At 42.1% G+C, this 16,178-nt stretch overlaps 2 protein-coding genes, 2 long non-coding RNA genes and 1 other non-coding gene across 6 annotated transcripts; 2 read left to right on the top strand and 3 right to left on the bottom strand.

Annotated features, from left to right (window-relative positions):
* LOC135605019 (RNA exonuclease 4-like) lies at nt 1–2,082 on the bottom strand. Its single transcript, XM_065094688.1, has 7 exons — nt 1,981–2,082; nt 1,676–1,827; nt 1,465–1,595; nt 942–1,159; nt 621–827; nt 461–541; nt 1–375 (listed from the first exon to the last, which is right to left on the bottom strand). Exons 1-7 carry the CDS (start codon nt 2,010–2,012, stop codon nt 147–149), a joined length of 1,050 nt encoding a protein of 349 aa, XP_064950760.1. The 5' UTR covers nt 2,013–2,082; the 3' UTR covers nt 1–146.
* A 2,078-nt stretch (nt 2,083–4,160) lies between these two features.
* Nucleotides 4,161–4,240, top strand: TRNAL-UAG (transfer RNA leucine (anticodon UAG)). Its single transcript has one exon. It is a non-coding gene; the product is annotated as a tRNA-Leu (tRNA).
* A 3,423-nt stretch (nt 4,241–7,663) lies between these two features.
* On the bottom strand, nt 7,664–11,645 carry LOC135605884 (uncharacterized). 2 transcript variants are annotated; one of them, XR_010484589.1, is made up of 5 exons: nt 11,513–11,645; nt 11,356–11,432; nt 10,817–11,092; nt 8,984–9,200; nt 7,664–8,082 (listed from the first exon to the last, which is right to left on the bottom strand). It is a non-coding gene; the product is annotated as an uncharacterized LOC135605884 (long non-coding RNA). The 2 variants fall into 2 exon arrangements; XR_010484590.1 differs by having other exon boundaries at nt 10,841–11,092; nt 11,513–11,642.
* On the top strand, nt 8,032–8,536 carry LOC135605885 (uncharacterized). Its single transcript, XR_010484591.1, has 2 exons — nt 8,032–8,157; nt 8,264–8,536. It is a non-coding gene; the product is annotated as an uncharacterized LOC135605885 (long non-coding RNA).
* Nucleotides 11,646–12,728: 1,083 nt separating the features above from the next.
* On the bottom strand, nt 12,729–15,908 carry LOC108952180 (PWWP domain-containing protein 3). The gene has a single exon (XM_018822254.2). The coding sequence runs from the start codon at nt 15,581–15,583 to the stop codon at nt 13,028–13,030; it is 2,556 nt and encodes an 851-aa protein (XP_018677799.2). The 5' UTR covers nt 15,584–15,908; the 3' UTR covers nt 12,729–13,027.
* Between the last annotated feature and the right edge of the window lie 270 nt (nt 15,909–16,178).

Raw genomic sequence — 16,178 nt, 5'->3', positions numbered from 1 at the left:
TGCATGAGATGCAACTCCTATCAATCTATAAAACTAGTGCATAATCGACTGCCTCCACAGTCCTTTTTAAGTACAGCAGATTAGATAAGATTGCTCCCAGTCCTGCAGACGTAGGCTACATGCATGCGCCATCTTTCACGACTTGCTTAAGAGTCCAGGCACCAGCAGTAGTAATCGGATGCCGAGAGCTCCAGTAACGCATCCGGTGTCATCTTCTCCAGCTCCCGTTGCCTCCACGCTGGGTAATTGTTGCGGCTCTCGCCGCAGCCTGAGGCGTAGTCGCGCGGATGATTCTGTGATCGCATCCTGATATAAATCCTCATCGCAGCCACACAGTCCTCGTACGGGTCTTGCGTTCCGGTTTGAATGTCATATCTGCGGATGAATTATATGCATAGGTGAACAAGCGCGTGCTAGCTGAAGCATGATAAATGAACCTTACTTGTGTTCGTTCACTCACCCGAGGTAGGCTTGTGTCAGATACTTGAGCGAATTGCTGAGCTTGCTGGTCCTCATCAGCGGTGGGTAGATTGCTGTGTCCCTGCATGCGCTCGGAGAGAGAGATGATCGCTTGCTCAGAAAGATGATCGCTTGAAACTCAGATTGGATACAGCAGGTACCTGATCAAGAATTCAGGGTATTCAACTCCAAGGGACTCGAGGTCGTGATCCAGACCGTGCCCTACGAGGATTCTTGCCTTTCCACCCCGAGAGCGTATCTTCCAGATGGGTTCTCCGTTGCTAAGGAAGTCCTGAATCCTCCTCTGTGCTTGCTTCAGCGCCATTGCGTCCCTCAAGTATTCAGGTCTTATCCCTGTCGTTTCATACCTGGACCGATTTGAAGTATTAGGTGCTCCTCCTATTCGTGTGATAAGGAGTTCCATGTTGACCACCGAGTTTGTTCAGAGAAGTACAGGAAATAAAGAAGGCATACAAACGCACCTATAGTTTGTGACCGGTATTTGGGGCTTGATGTAGGTCTGGAACATAACGTTCTCGTCCTCGCCGATCAGGCAGACTCTGGCACACAGGTCTAGTGATCCATCGCTTCCTCCCCCGACCATCTTGCAAGCCAAAGCAACTACCTGGGAACCTTGATTTCGCGTGCCATAATCCGATGAGCCCTGCAAGCTCATCCTCGACATCCGAGAGGTAAGCCCCTAAAAGAAGAATGAAGATAATAATGGGTATGCTGGCTCGACTATGATTACGGACTATGATTAAGATGCACTTAGAGACTCGAGAGAATCAACGGATGATCCATTAAGTGCATCAAACTGTCACCTATACGGTTCTGGAAAGAATCTTATTTCAGATATTAAAGATCCAACTCCTACATAATTCAGACCATACGAAGAAAACAACATGAGAACATGAAACACAGCCCTTCATGACACTTGTTCTTTCTTCCTTTAAGGGGATGATGCCGTGTTTTGAGCTGATTTCTATCATTTAGGTCACTCACCGAAGCAGCGCGAGAGAGTTGGCATGATGCACGGTGAGTTCTAAGAGCATTTGGACTTTCGAACATGTTGAGGCATAGATTGCATCCTCGAGTTCTGAATACCCTGGCACATTCAATCTTCGGCAGTGGTCCTTCAACAAAGATATCATCTGATCCTTAGAATACAAATGTCGAGCGACGAGAGCTGCTTCCAACTTCAGACATCGCTTACCTATCAGATGCTCCCTGAGAGATTCAAAAAACCTGCAGTGTTTTTGGCATACCCCACACTTTGGCTCATGCACCGAGTGAAATGAAACCCTCATATGTTCCACCAGATGCTCCACCTTGTTGTATTGCCTGAAACATGCTGCGCATTTGTTTCTGCTCGTACCGCATTTAATAGCCAGATTAGAAATATACGAAAGAACTTCAAATAACACAATATAAAGTATGACCATTAGGAAAAGAAACAGGAACGTGCACATGCATGATGCATAAAAGATGAGTGTACGTGAAGAAGGATTGGTGGTGTACCTAACAGTCTCAGAGTCATGCCTATTGTCCATGGCTGATCTGCGTAGCTCTGAACTGCCAGAGGGAAATGGCTCAAGGTTGGCCAAGAGACGGAGTGTTGGTTCCGTATTTATATTCAAGGTTGGCAGTGGCCTTCGGGTACAGCCTTCACTAGAAACTAGTGGGTACGAGTGCATCAGCAATTAAACCGGAGATCTCCCATCTCCATAGATTTTAGGTGGTGTAGTCTTGATCCTTCGAATCCCTAAGTGGATCTATTAGTTGAACTGGAATTAGGATCATCAACCTTATACGATGTCGGGTTTAAGAGAAGGGCACCATTGCTCCAGACATGGGTAAAGCGTTTTGACTCGGAGAGTTCTTTGTGCACCATATGTAACCTTTTCATTATGGTCCCACTGGATTCTTGTCTTTGACAGATACCCGGTCAAAAGAAATGGTGGAAAAGAATAAGGTTTAAAGGGTTCAGGATTCCATGTCCACACCATGTATAATATCTTTGACTTTTAGAACCTCTACAGTAAAAATGTCAGACAAAAAGATGCAGCTAAATTCATAAGACATTCTTAATGTCGGAGAAGTAGAATCCTCTATGGATGTCCATGTTGCACTGTGCTGTCCTGCATCGCAGACCTTGTGTACATGCAAATGTGTCTATGGCAGCAGCTCGTCAGATTCTTTCCTTACCTGGAATCACGTCTCTTGATGATAGAGCTTGCACACTTTGTTCTTATAGTCGACTGTCATCTCGCCACTGTCGTGATTTTAATCTGTTAATCACCCAAGCAGGCAGTCCAATTGCATGCGCAAGTGGTTCATCTTGGATCTCGAGAGCACTGGATATCTGCTTTTGACATGCAGTCAGATGTGGAGGATAAAGCAGCAGGTCCTGCATTATATTCCTGCATTATAAAGAACATCTGCTGCACATCGCCGAGAGATGTCTACCTCATCATTAACCTTGTGGTTTCTTTTGTCCACTTGATTATTCCAGACATTATCATCGACACAATTTACCTCTGCCTTTTGGAGGCGTTGTTTGACCCTCAGTTTCAATTACAGTGTATGTATTATAACTAGCAATCATGTTCTTTAATCTGCTTCTGTTCTTGCTCTTACAGTAAATGTTGATTCGTTTGAACAAAGTGCGTGCAGAGCCTCTCAAATTTTGTCGATCTTACATGATCAAAATGTTTATGAAGTAATGATATTGGACGGTAAACACTAAAATGAAACTGGTAGCTACCGACATTGCATGCTAAGAGACACAGTCCTCGCAGGTGATCGAAGGAAGCTGGTAGATGCTCCTCTCTTTAAAGCGGTAGAATATATCCGTCCATTGTAGTGGGTTCTACCACCAATATTATCCCCGGTCATCCCTAATAGGAATACAAAAGTGGTGGATCCTTTGACCGCCACCGACGAGAACTGTTTGCACCAATTCCAAGCCATGAATAGTTGGATGTCAACATGGGATTTTACCACCAAAAGTATTCTTTTCTTCCGTGAGGGGCCAACTCTTTCGAAAGAGAGGAGGGTTAAAAGCAGAGTGACCTGTAAACCTCCCCTTCACCTTGGACTTGCATGTCCTTCAGCCATGCTATAGTATTACTGTGTCGATTCCTGAGAAGCCAATATAGATTGTGTTCCACAGTTCCAGCAAGAACACGATCAAGAATGGTGTGGAACTCGAAGAAACCTTGAGCTACTTTCATCCTTCCGCTTTACATATACATTTTAATATGTATCTGTTCTACTTGATATCATGCTCATTGACTAGGAACGTTGCATTACAGAATAATACTCTCACAATGGACAATGATCTTTTTTGTCCTTTCTGAGGAAAACATCAGTCAATCATCGTGTTACAAAGGTGAAGTAAATGATTGCAATCTTTGAATCCAAGTTGGAACAATGATGTAGAGAGCAGGAATCCACTATCCAAAAGAAAATTCTTTTTAGAGGAGAAGAAACAAGAAAGTGGGAGTAGAAGATGGAAAGCCGGAGTTATCATTTCCCTCTCAGACTTCATATTCTGTTCCCCGCTACATTTTGGCCGGAGAGAGCTGCTGTTACAAAACAGAGGTAAGCAAGAAAGGAAAGCATATCTATCCGCTAGTTCATTTAGGATACCAAATAGAGTCATTATATTTAATATTAAGAGAAAATTCATCAATAAAGACAGTTTGGTCGAGTGGTCTAAGGTGCCAGATTTAGGCTTTGGTCCGAAAGGGCGTGGGTTCAAATCCCACAGCTGTCAAATTAATTATTTAGTAATTTTTTTATTGTTTCAGCGTGTCTTGTCAGGCACTTATATCGATATCTCAGTTCACAAATCGGTTCATCAAAACGATGCATTGCTGCACCACAGCATCAATTTCGCACCAAATGTATATTTCAAGTATTCCAGAATCCATATGACAATTCCTTATGGCATAAGGATTGATTTCGATTAGTACTAAATGTCACGTGATGCTTTTCACTTGGCTGCTTAAGCCTTGTAGTCACTTCAAGGGAAACGTTCGCCCAAACCCGTTGATATATATTTACTACGTCTGAGACCCGTATAGAATTATTCGATATGTAATTTAATTGGTCATTCAGAAAAAAGGGTTTCATTATTGAAAAAGATGAAACCGACGTGGACTAAAGCTCGAATCTCATCCCGATACTTTGCCTTCTATGGCATATCAATAAGGGGTATTCACTTTTTATCTTCCTTTTCCCATGCGTGCCAGAGGCGACCGGCGATCCCGAACCACAGATGTCATTGTTCCTTTCCCTCACCGCGCCCGCAGAAGGATTCCAGGCAGCGTCCACGTGGGTGATGTGGAAGTTACAACAGAATCGGGTGATGTGGAAGTTACAACAGATTCCAGTGGGACCCGCGGCACGCGCAACAATGTTGGTCTGGGACACATCGTCGCCCTGTAATATGGTCCTACTCGCACGCGCAACGGCGTTCGTCGGGGACACATCGTCACTCTGTAATATTACAGGGGTGACTCGGCGCGAACATCTCCGGTGGGGTAGTTAATAGTATCAGCGATCGCCTAAGGGGTTTGAGAAGAAGAAGGACGCGGGATCCTTTGCGAAGGTGGGGATTTGGATGGGAGCTTCTTGTCGAGGAAGGTGACCTTTCTTCGCCTTCTTTCTTGCTTTCGTTCTTATCCATTCTGTTCCGGCGATTGCTCGTTTCTTTCTTTGCTACCTACCGAGAGGAAGGGCGGTCGATTCAGGCCAGAAAGAAGGAATCCTTTGTTCCGCATCTCGTTTTCAGTTGCTCGTGTGGGTAATTGCTCGTTTCTGTGTTTGTTCATTCTTGGTTCTTGTTTGAAATTTAGAGGGAAGTATGGTTGATTTGGACCCCAAAAAAGGGACCCTACGTTCCGCAGCTCCTTTTCAGTTGCTCGTGTGGGCAATCGCTCGTTTCTGTGTTTGTTCTTTCTTGGTTCTTGTTTGAGATCGAGAGGGAAGGGCGGTCGATTCGGGCCAGAAAGAAGGAACCCTACGTTCCGCATCTCAGTTGATCATGTGGGTAATCGCTCGTTTCTGTGTTTGTTCTTTCTTGATTCTTGTTTGAGATTGAGAGGAAGGGCGGCCGATCTGGACAGAAAGAAGGAACCCTAAGTTCCGCATCTTGTTTTCAGTTGCTTACCTAGGTATTTGCTCGTTCTTTGTTTATTCTTTCTTGATTCTGGTTTTCCGCAGCTCCGTTTCAGGTGCTCGTCTAGGTATACTCTTCTTGGTTTGTGTTTTCTTTTAGTTTGTTCTTAAAGATGTTGCTTGATTCATTTTCTTGGACTGATCGTGGAGTTTTGGTGTAAACTTTATGATCGGGGAGTGAAATCTTGATGAGTAAAGAGACTCTTGTATAATTTGGAGTATCTGAAATCAAAGGCCATTTTAACTTGCTTTTTGTTGGTTGATGATCATCGAACAAAGATGCATCAGTTTTTCACATTCGTAGTCTGGCAGAAGATAAGATACTTTATGGGATCGATGAAACAAAATACTGTCGGTTTGCCATCTGACTAGAGGAATTGGTTTTAGTGATTGGAGTTGGAGGAAACGTGGATTCAGGCTGTTACTAACCAAACATGCTGTTATTTTTTGTATTGTCAACTAATGAAGTTTCTTATCTTTTGCCAGACTAAAGACAAAATTATAGTCTTTTTGCATATTAAGGTTCAATATTTACTAAACCTTTTATGACTGTGGATTGTAACTGTATCATTGTGCTCCATGTTTGGTTGTCGTACGGTCAAAACCCCACAGTTCAACTTGTGCACCGTCATGGAGAGTTGTGAATAACAACTTTTGCTGCTATCTGCTTTAGATATTCTCGTTGCAGTATTGACTGCCACCTTCTTCTCCATACTAACACATATGTAAACAAAAAGATTCAGAACCGAATTCCTTTTGTCCATAATTTTCTTACTGTGATGTTCTTGTTTCTGATTTGTTTTCTAACCAAAGAAGAACCTTAACTCCACTTATCGAATTAGCTTTAACCAAGATCTTCTGTTTTGCTTTCAACAGTGTCTTTTCTCTATGATATATTTGCTTCAGTGATTATTACTTGTTGGATCACTGAAAAGTCAGCAATGAAGTTGGTAAAAATTGTTCTAAGTATAATGTAATTAAGTTTTTATGATCGAATAGCATTTTTGCATGTTATCACTTTAATTGTACCAAAGCAAAAAATATGTGCTGCGATGCCTCATTGAGTATCTTAGCTTTAATTTTGAGTTTCTATGTACCGTAGGATGGCTTGTGCTTGTTCATCCGGGATGCTTTAATTCTGCTGATTACTTTTTGTTGGCTTTTTTTATCTTTTGAGATATGTGTTCTGAGCATTTACGATTTGAATGAAAGAATGACAGATTTTCTTGTTTGTGATGGCCCATTATAATCCAATGCTGTCTCAGTGCAGGATGACTCTGCTTTTTTTTTTTTTTTTTTGAGATATACTGATTTATTTCGTCGGTTACTTGCATGAGCTTTTTTGACAAGGAGATGTCCATACTTTCAACTATTAATGGTAGCAACTTTGAACACATGAAAAATATATTGCCTTCAGCGCTGGTATATGAAACAAGTCCTGACAACGTTGGCATTTGATGCCACTTGATGGTATTGCGAAATTTATAGTGGTAACTAAGAAAAAAGGGGTTGTTTTACTTTTACTATATCAAGTGATTATTTTTTATACGAGTATAACTTACTTCAATGACTATTCAACATTTTCTGCATTATGGAAATTTATGAGCCTTAAGGTTGTTAGTGATGTTGTATGAATATTCGTGTGTTATATACTCTTGGAAATGATATGTATTGCACAGATGTTGCTTATGACCTGACAAAATGCACCACTAGGTCTAGACTATGAAAGAGGGAAGTTGTTTGTTGTATTAAAGTGTGTGTGTGTGTATTTTTTTTTTTTTTTTTTTGGTGGGGTAGTCTTTCATGGTGATGGTAGCGGTAAAGGATCCAAAGAAACTCTTTGTGTTGTGAAATTATGTATTTCCTTAAGGGAAATGAGGCAGAGAACATTGCTGACTTAAATAAATGCTTTTGCATTGATTTCATTGGAACATATTAATTAATGGTTATATTCTCATTTTTAGTACAGGAAAATTAATTAATGGTTATATTCTCATTTATTCTTCCATAAAATATAGGCCGCACAAATGGCAACAAACTTTCTTCTGGCAACAAATATTACATTTAATTCTGGCTTTGTTTTTGGTTTGGAATCACGAAGAAGTTTCTATAAAATGAAAATTACATTGTTAGTTTTAAAGTTGCAGATCATATTTGATTGGACTACAATTATCAAAGAAAAAGTTTCTTCGATTGGAGTGCTGGAAACTTTCTGTCTTGGTGCTGATTAACACTGATGACTCATTGAACTGTCTTCTAAATTTGACTAATATGGAAATACTTAGAACATGAATAACTTCCTCCGACAGAAGCAAGTGGACCATCCAAATCTCTAAGTATTTCCTTTTATTTCGGCTTCAAGCTCAAGTTGTACTAACCATATCTGTACTCCCTTAGGGTGGCATGCGATCTTCAGGCACTCGAGATTTGGACTGCCTACAAAGAACAAAACAAGCCAGAAAAAAAATAAGTTAGACGCTTGTGGAAACTGAAAATTCAAAAAAGAAAATGGTAAGATCCAGTCAAATTTTCTTGATGTTTGTGAGGACTTGGATACAAGAAGTCCTGATTGGAAGATCCAGTCAAATTTAGACGCTTCAACTGCATCATGCATCAGGGTTGAAAGGACCTCAAATTTGAAACGTCTGGTGAAGCCGGTGCAGATGCAGAGAGGTTATTATTACCACAATTTTGAAGCCCACAGCGCTCTGATATTGTAAATATAGTAGTTGCTTAGTGATTTGTATATATATATATATATATATATACACACACACACACACACACACAAATACATATATATATTATACACACACATTTGCAGTTTTATGTATTAGAAGAACAAATTGATGAATGGATCGCCCAGAAGTGAGTACTGCTTAATTTATTCCTTCCAAAATTGTTTGAAGTGGACGGAGCAACACCGAAGGTGATAACAAAAATATATGCAGGGTTTAAGGGTTCAGAGATTCATCCATGGGTGTGTGCTATAGAAGTCCTGATAAAGCACAAAACATCCAGGTGACATAATATATGTCTCTGAGAGCTAACGAAAACAGGATTAACAAGCGAGGGTGTTCGGTCAACTATGGATGATTGGAATGGGTTGAGCTAGCACCCACGTATGCTTACATTGGGATTTGAGAACCAAACGAGGCCCAAAATCCTTTCAGCAAATGAAGTAAATAATAATTGTAAATGAAAATGAGAATGAGAATAATGACTCATAAACACAGCCTCCTTAAGACATTCGTATGATCCAGAGAGCAGCTAATTATATAAATGTGTTAATAAAAGAAGAAAATGTACACCGAAGTAATGTGCACGACCAACTTACTCCATTATTAGGTGAAATCCCTTCCAGTCTATCTCAACCATCCGGTTTCTCCAGTTAATTTAGGACTTGGGTACCCATTACTGTTATTCTGCTCTAGTGCATTTATTTACGCCACTAATTCAGGCTGCCTTCTCGTCTTTTTTTAACCAACTAAAATGATGTCGTACCACCTCCCAGAATCTATCTCTGACTTGCTTGTATAGTTAATGCTTCTTTTCTGTAAAAATCAAATATTTGTTTAGAAAAGATGCATAAATTGAATAAAGAATGCATATAACCAATATTGTATATACACTAGTCGAACACCAACCATAAAATGAAGATTATAGACGTGTGATGAAATTAAATTAGCATGGGTTGGTGCTGCAATCTTTGGTTGCGCTTTATTCCTATACTATACTAAAGTATTCCGCTTAAAGTTCCATCCCAACAAGTTTCTCGAGAGAGTACCTCCCATACAAACCTGACTCCACGTGTCAGAATCATGAGAATGCCATCTGACGGAGAAATAATTGGAACGGAAAGTTAGTCCAAGTAGCAGGACTCATCTGAAACTTCTTATAATGTGTCTTAGGGTTCAAGACATGGGGCAGTCACAAAGCAACAAGTATTGGAGTTCTAATGTTTTAAAGTGGAAAAAAGAGTTTTAAAATAAAGGTGGAAAGAGATCACTGGTCGTTTAGTTCTTTTGCCTAATAATATGCAGAGTGTTGAATGTATCTTGGAATCCAAGTACTCGTACAATCAACTAAAGTATCAACAAAAGATATGGCTCGAAAAGAGAGAAGAATATGCAAAAAACCATTAAAGAAATGGAGACAGGAAATGTCCATGAAATTTTCTTCTAATGTGTCAACACGCCCATTTTAGAACATTGTGTCTTCGGTAGGTAGGTAGGGGGGTCAAACTACCAAGGAGTCAAAAGTTTAGAATCTTAAAATTATTGAAAGGATTAATTCCAAGAAGTCCCCCTTTTTTTCTCTTGATAAAGGATGCTGAATGAGGAGCGTTACTCAAACAACGAAGCTATCAACAAAGATATAGCATGAAAACAGAGAAGAATAGACAAAGAATTAAAGGAGACAGGAAACATCTATATGACAATGCTGGTGATAGTAATTTGGCATGATCAGACACGGCAAAAGAAAAAAGGTCACTGATGTGCAGTATTGAATGAATCTACGAATATAAGAAACTGTCAGATCTTGTGCGATGGATTAAACCAGCATTAATCTCCATTTGTCTTTATTGTTAAGCTCCAGTTGCATCTACGTAATTGTCAACAAATGGTGATGAAACAAAATGCAATCGGGAAATCAATAAAATTCATGATCTCTAACCTTCAGATTTAAGAACAAACGAAAAGCACATGCGGCTCGCTCGTAAGATGATCATGTAAAGAAGAAAACCATGAATTAGAAAACAAATGTTCCGATGAAAGATTCAAGAAACAAACTGCATCAAAATAACAGAAACCAGAAGAGCAGAACATCCAGAAAAGAAAACCCTGATGCTTAAAAGCTAAAAAGTAAGTAACCCAAGATCAACAGATCATGAGATCCATCTCAAGAAAGAATACGAGGATTCGTCTCGAGAAAAAGAAGAGAAGAATCCATCTTTGCATAGAAGAAAAGAGAAAGAAAAAACGATCCTATCTCAACGAAGGACAAGAGAAGAGAAGGAAGGAGGGAGGGAAACATCACCAACGGACATCATCCATCTCAACAAAGAAGAAAAGAATCCATCTCGAGAAAGAAGAAACGGTCCATCTCAAGAACGGAGAGGAGAATCAACTCAAGACGAAGAAAAGAAGGGAACAAGGGAGGGAAGCACCATCGAGTCCGATGAACCACCCACCCGAAAGTGATCCATCAGATGATCCAAGCACCAAAATCAGACCCGTGACTCCAAAACGATCGCCATCTAGGAAGAGGATCAGAGATCGCGTCATACCCCCGGCCCAGAAGGGCGACGGCGTTCCCCTTCTTGATCGTGACCTTCGAGGCGTACGCGGCGCAATCCGGGCTCTGTTATACAAACAGGCCGACACCAGATGTGGGTCCAGGGGGACCGACCGCAAAGTGGAACATAGCGGGGCTCGATCACTCTCTACCATCAAAATAAAAAAGAATAAAGAAAAGATTAAAAAAGGAAGAAAGTTGTTGTGGGTAATGCCCAGCGTGCTTCTTTGAGTGAGTGCCTACGATACCTCTCTTATTTGACTTTACTTAGTAGTAGCAAACGAGTTATCTTAAACCGCCCCTCTCCTTCACAATTATAACTTATAAATCGATTACACTTAGCTGCTCTATAATCAAATTGTCCAGTATTACCAGTTGACCAACCACAATGGGATATGCATAAATGCTCACCTCAATCAACACAAATATTGTAGCTTGGGTGTCAGTCACATTCATAGCCACTAGTAGACAAACATCCACCCGTCCACCTGCACAGTGGAATGGTAAAATATTAGAATTAATCTTAAATACATACCGAAGCGCACAAAAGGATATTGTATGCACTAACTATCACACGAACGATTCCTTCATTAAATAACACAAGTCTGTGACTGCCACAAGTCTCCCGTCCCCAATAATTGATCACAAGTGGATCTGCGTCAACAATATATAAAGAAGCGCAGATTACCAAAGTGAAAGAACAAGAGCTCCGAGACCTATCATAAAATGTCAAGAAATGTCAAGTATTGCATGGGTACACGTAACAGAGAACCCAAAAACACTGCCAGAGTGCAAAGGCAACAAATTTCGGGAAAATAGAGATTGAAGCAATGAAATTTGTACCAAAATTAAAGCAATCCATTCAAAACATTAAGCCAGAATAATTAAGATCATACTCTCATGAAACCACTAAAAACAGCAGCACATGGAGGGGAGCAGTGGCACAGTGATCAAGCAACACATACGACAGATATCGAAGCTCTGGACCAACTTCAGGATGCAATTTGGCCATGACAAGGAAACTCACATTTCTAGCTCTTCTCTTACATTAGGGAATGTTAAAAAAGTTATCAACAGCAGTACAGGACAGATATCAAACCAACTCAAACGGATGCAGGACATATATAAAAAAAAGAGATGTTCACAGTTGGTACAATGATGTATAGATAGATGACTGGATTTATTTCTATTATCTGATGACCAGCTATCCATCTTCGGTCTATCAACAACATATTAAGTTTGCAAGAAAAAGAGAGCAACAATACAATAAGGAACCTGTATTAACTATTTTGTCACTGTCAATTCTAGCATATCACTGATCTAATGAGTTGGATATACTAGGCCTAGAACCACATGACATAAAATGTTTTTATCACAAGTTAAATCCAATCCATGAAGTTCAAATAAACTTCACAATCATTTCATTCAAATGTCCCACAGAAATTGATCAAAAATCAAGCTTTCAGCTCCTCCATCTGCAACAAAATAACGCTATTAAACTTTGTTTTTCTTTCCTTCTACTAGTTTGATAATCCACATTCATATATCCAACCCCAGTCGGCTAGGTCGCTGCCTCCATCCTGTTCATTAGCCATAAAAGCAAACATGCTACAATAATAAAGAGAGAAATAGATGATCTCGAATATTTCATTGTATTTATATTCAGAAGGATGTATGATTGAGTTGACCATCTTTTGGTTCTCATCACAGGTATAACAACCAACTAGGTTTAACAAATTAACAACACAATAAACTAAGCAGGTCAAACAAACCCCAAACAACAATGCGCAAAGCGGATGAGGTTATCCATTATCTGGCAGAAAACAGTGAGAAGAAATAGTCTATAATGCACACAGATGATCTAAACTAAGCTATGCATAAGGTCAACATGTCAATGTTCAGCAAACGAGATCAAGCAAGTCGTACTGACGGTACTAATAACAATTACACTTACATTCAGCAACCTAAATAAAGCAAGTGGTACTGATCCCACTTATAGGTCATCATTCAACAACCTGATAAAGCAGGGCCGATCACTGATGCCTAAGCTAAAAGATGTTAGAACCATACTATCATTCTCAAACTAGGTACCAGCAGCAGCCCCGTCTAGCATTGTGTTCACCTTCTTCAGGAGGCCCTCCATGTCTCCAACTAAATTTTCCCTTGCAGCAGGCTTCATCCCATCAGATGGCCCTGTCTCTTTCACTGACGTAGTAGTAGTCAGAGTAGATATCATCCTCTCGAGACTCTCCCTTATGTAAGGAAGAGGAGGTATTGGATGAGGAGTGCATGCAATCGGAGGTAGATAGTGGAGATGGTAGTTTGCAAATGGTGGCCCAAAGACACCAGTTTTATCTGAGCTATTGAAGGCTTTTTCCGCATCAGTGCTTTTGGCAAACACAACACGAGCACTGCTGGTCTCTTTTAGCAACTCCGTCTCTGATTCTATCACAACTCCATACTTGCGAAAAGTAGAAATTAGTTCGCTTTGGGAGGGCAAAGGAACTCCTGAGGCAAAAGTCAAGAGAAGAGCTCCAGGGTAACTGTAACAAGTTTCATCATCTTTCCTCGTGTGCTCAGATTTGACTTTCTCCAAAGTATTTGTGATGCCCCTGATCGAATCAACCAAGGGTACATCAGCATTTGCACGTTTGCTCTTCTTCCTCTTCCGTTTAGAGTTGCCATCTTGCGAACACTCTGAAAGATTATGGACAGGGTCCACAGCCTTTTGCCCATTAGTAACTCCCTTACCCTTCTTATTCATCTTGTTTCCAACTTCAGCTGGTTGCATACAATTAACAGGCGCAGGGCACAGAACTACACTTTCTCCAGTAGCTACAACTTTGCTCTTTATGTTTTTTCTTTCCACTGGAATGTTTATGACCTGAGGCTCCAAATCTGCTGGTGTTACATTGTTATCTTCATTCTTTCTCATCTTCCTCTTCCGCCCAACCTTGCATTGTTCAGAACAACTTCTTGAATCAGGAGCTAGGCCTGTCTCTACTTGCAAATCAGTAGCATCTTTCTTGTCCTTCCATCCCCCCTCGGATTTTCCCAGTTCAGAACTATTATTGACAATCAGCTTGTTTGGAGATTCTATACTCACCTGACAGCATTCATTATGGTGCTTCTGGTAGGTTAGGAAGTCAGATCCACTTGAGTACATTGAGCTTCTGTATTTAATGAAGAAGCTCTTAATCATCTTTGCTGATCGGTTCCACTTTAAATGAAGTGGATTTCTTGCCGTGCAAAGTAATTCTGCAAGAATGTCATTGACAGAAGTGCTCTCAATTCCAAAACCAGGATTACTAGTATCCTCTTCCTTCTCAACGGACTCCGAGTCGCACCTCAATAAGGATGAGATATCAGAATTTAGAGCCCGAGAGGCTTCAGCAGCCTTCCTAGGCGACTTCACCTCACCACTCCTCGGTGAGTCAAGAGTGTTGGTATATGCACCCAAGCAAGTGTAAGGAGGTGACAAGTACTTGCTCTTCTTCCGCTCCCGTCTACCTGAGCCAGTATCTTCTTGGGCCTCAACACCACAATCATCCGCATCCATATCTTTCACCTTCTTGATCATCTGGTTCTTCACGCCCTTTACCTTCTCCTCCACTGTAAATTCATCACCATCGCTGAGCTCAACTGTATCCAACTCCATCCCAGCGATCAGTGCAGCCATGCTCCTTTTTTTCTGCCTCTTGTGCAAGTTATCCTCTGATGTTTTGAGACCTTTTCTGAACCTGCTCCCGGTGATCCAACATTCGCCATCTCCCTCCTCATTGCCATCGCCGAGGTCTCCTGGTGGCACGTCAAGATCAATCTTGTCCACCAGCTCCATTATCTCACGGCGAGGGTGGTACCCAGGCAAACCAGCAGTCCATCCTTTGGCGAAAGCGATCACCCAACTTCTCAAAGCTGCAACTTGTAACACATCGGCCATCGTAACGTCACAAGCCACGTCTTGGAGATGCTCGAGGAACTCCAAAGGCTGAAAGTTCGAGATCGGAAGCCTCCCGGCTGGGCATTCAGCAGTCTTCCCTCCGGCCTCCGGCGGAACACAGCCGCAAGTGAGCTCCAACTGGAGGCGGCGCCTGATCTCATCCAAGGCGCCCTCGACGGCTGCGACGAAGCTCTTAGAGCTGCTCTGCCTCGTCATGCAATGGAAGTCCTCGACGAAGGGCTTCAGCTGGGCTGGCTCGCACCAGGCGAAGGCACCGCTGCCGAAGCAGTAGACCAGCAGGAGGGAGACGTCGCTCAGGTGGGCCTTCTTGGCATCGATGGGCGCGCGGGAGGGATCGGAAACCAGCGCCGGCCACCAGGGATGGTTCTTGGTCTTCCCCCACACGAGATCGCCGACGGCGATAGGGATTCCTTCCGGTGACTCGCCGGTAACCGATCCTAGACCCAATCCCCCGTTGCCAAAATGCGCATCCACATCATCCTTAGCTTCGGTTCCGGAGGGGGTTACCGGAGCCAAGTTCGCCGCGACGGAGGCGCCGTCTGCAGCAGCGTCCGCAAGATACGTAGATTCGAGGAGTCGCCGCTCGGATGGAGCCAGTGGCGGTTGGGGGGAACCCGAGCTTTGGGGTTGGGTCGGCGACTCGCCGGACATGGGCTCGGTGGCCTCTAGGGTTTCCATCCCTGGGTAGGAGGACGAGGGAGCAAAGTGGGCGTCGGGCGCTGCTTGGGGATACAGGGCAAAAGAAAAAGACGAGAAAGCGGAAGACAAAATTACCTAAAACTTGAGGGTCTTTTCCGCAAAAACAAAAAGAAGAAAAGAAAGGATTATTGCCAGGGAATGATAACAAAATGACTTGTCGCGTCGCTCCCAAGTGACGGGTCGGAGGGGAAGGGATATAATTGATTATTTAATGGCCCGCCTCGCTTTCACCTGAACCCATTTCTAGTGAACATATATCAACCAGATGCGATTCGAACAACTGGACGCAGGACGTCCCCCGCCCCCCCCCCCCCCCCACCCTCGAGTTCGACCTAATGCCGTCGGACCCACGAGCGCAGAAGTGTGAAGTGTCTCTGCACGAGGGGGCGTGGGGGGGGGAGTGAACAATTACATTTCATATTGAACATTAGTAGAAAAGTGCAGAACAACAGCATCAGATTGATATGAAACCTCAACTTGATGATGCACGATTAAAAGAACCGGTCCGAGTATTAGTCTAGAAAAATTCCCCAGTTATGAATTCCAACTCAGATGCAAAGGGGAATGCATTTAG

Source organism: Musa acuminata, chromosome BXJ2-2, assembly GCF_036884655.1.
Source record: "Musa acuminata AAA Group cultivar baxijiao chromosome BXJ2-2, Cavendish_Baxijiao_AAA, whole genome shotgun sequence".
NCBI lineage: Eukaryota > Viridiplantae > Streptophyta > Magnoliopsida > Zingiberales > Musaceae > Musa > Musa acuminata.
This window is presented reverse-complemented; position numbering and strand designations above follow the sequence as displayed.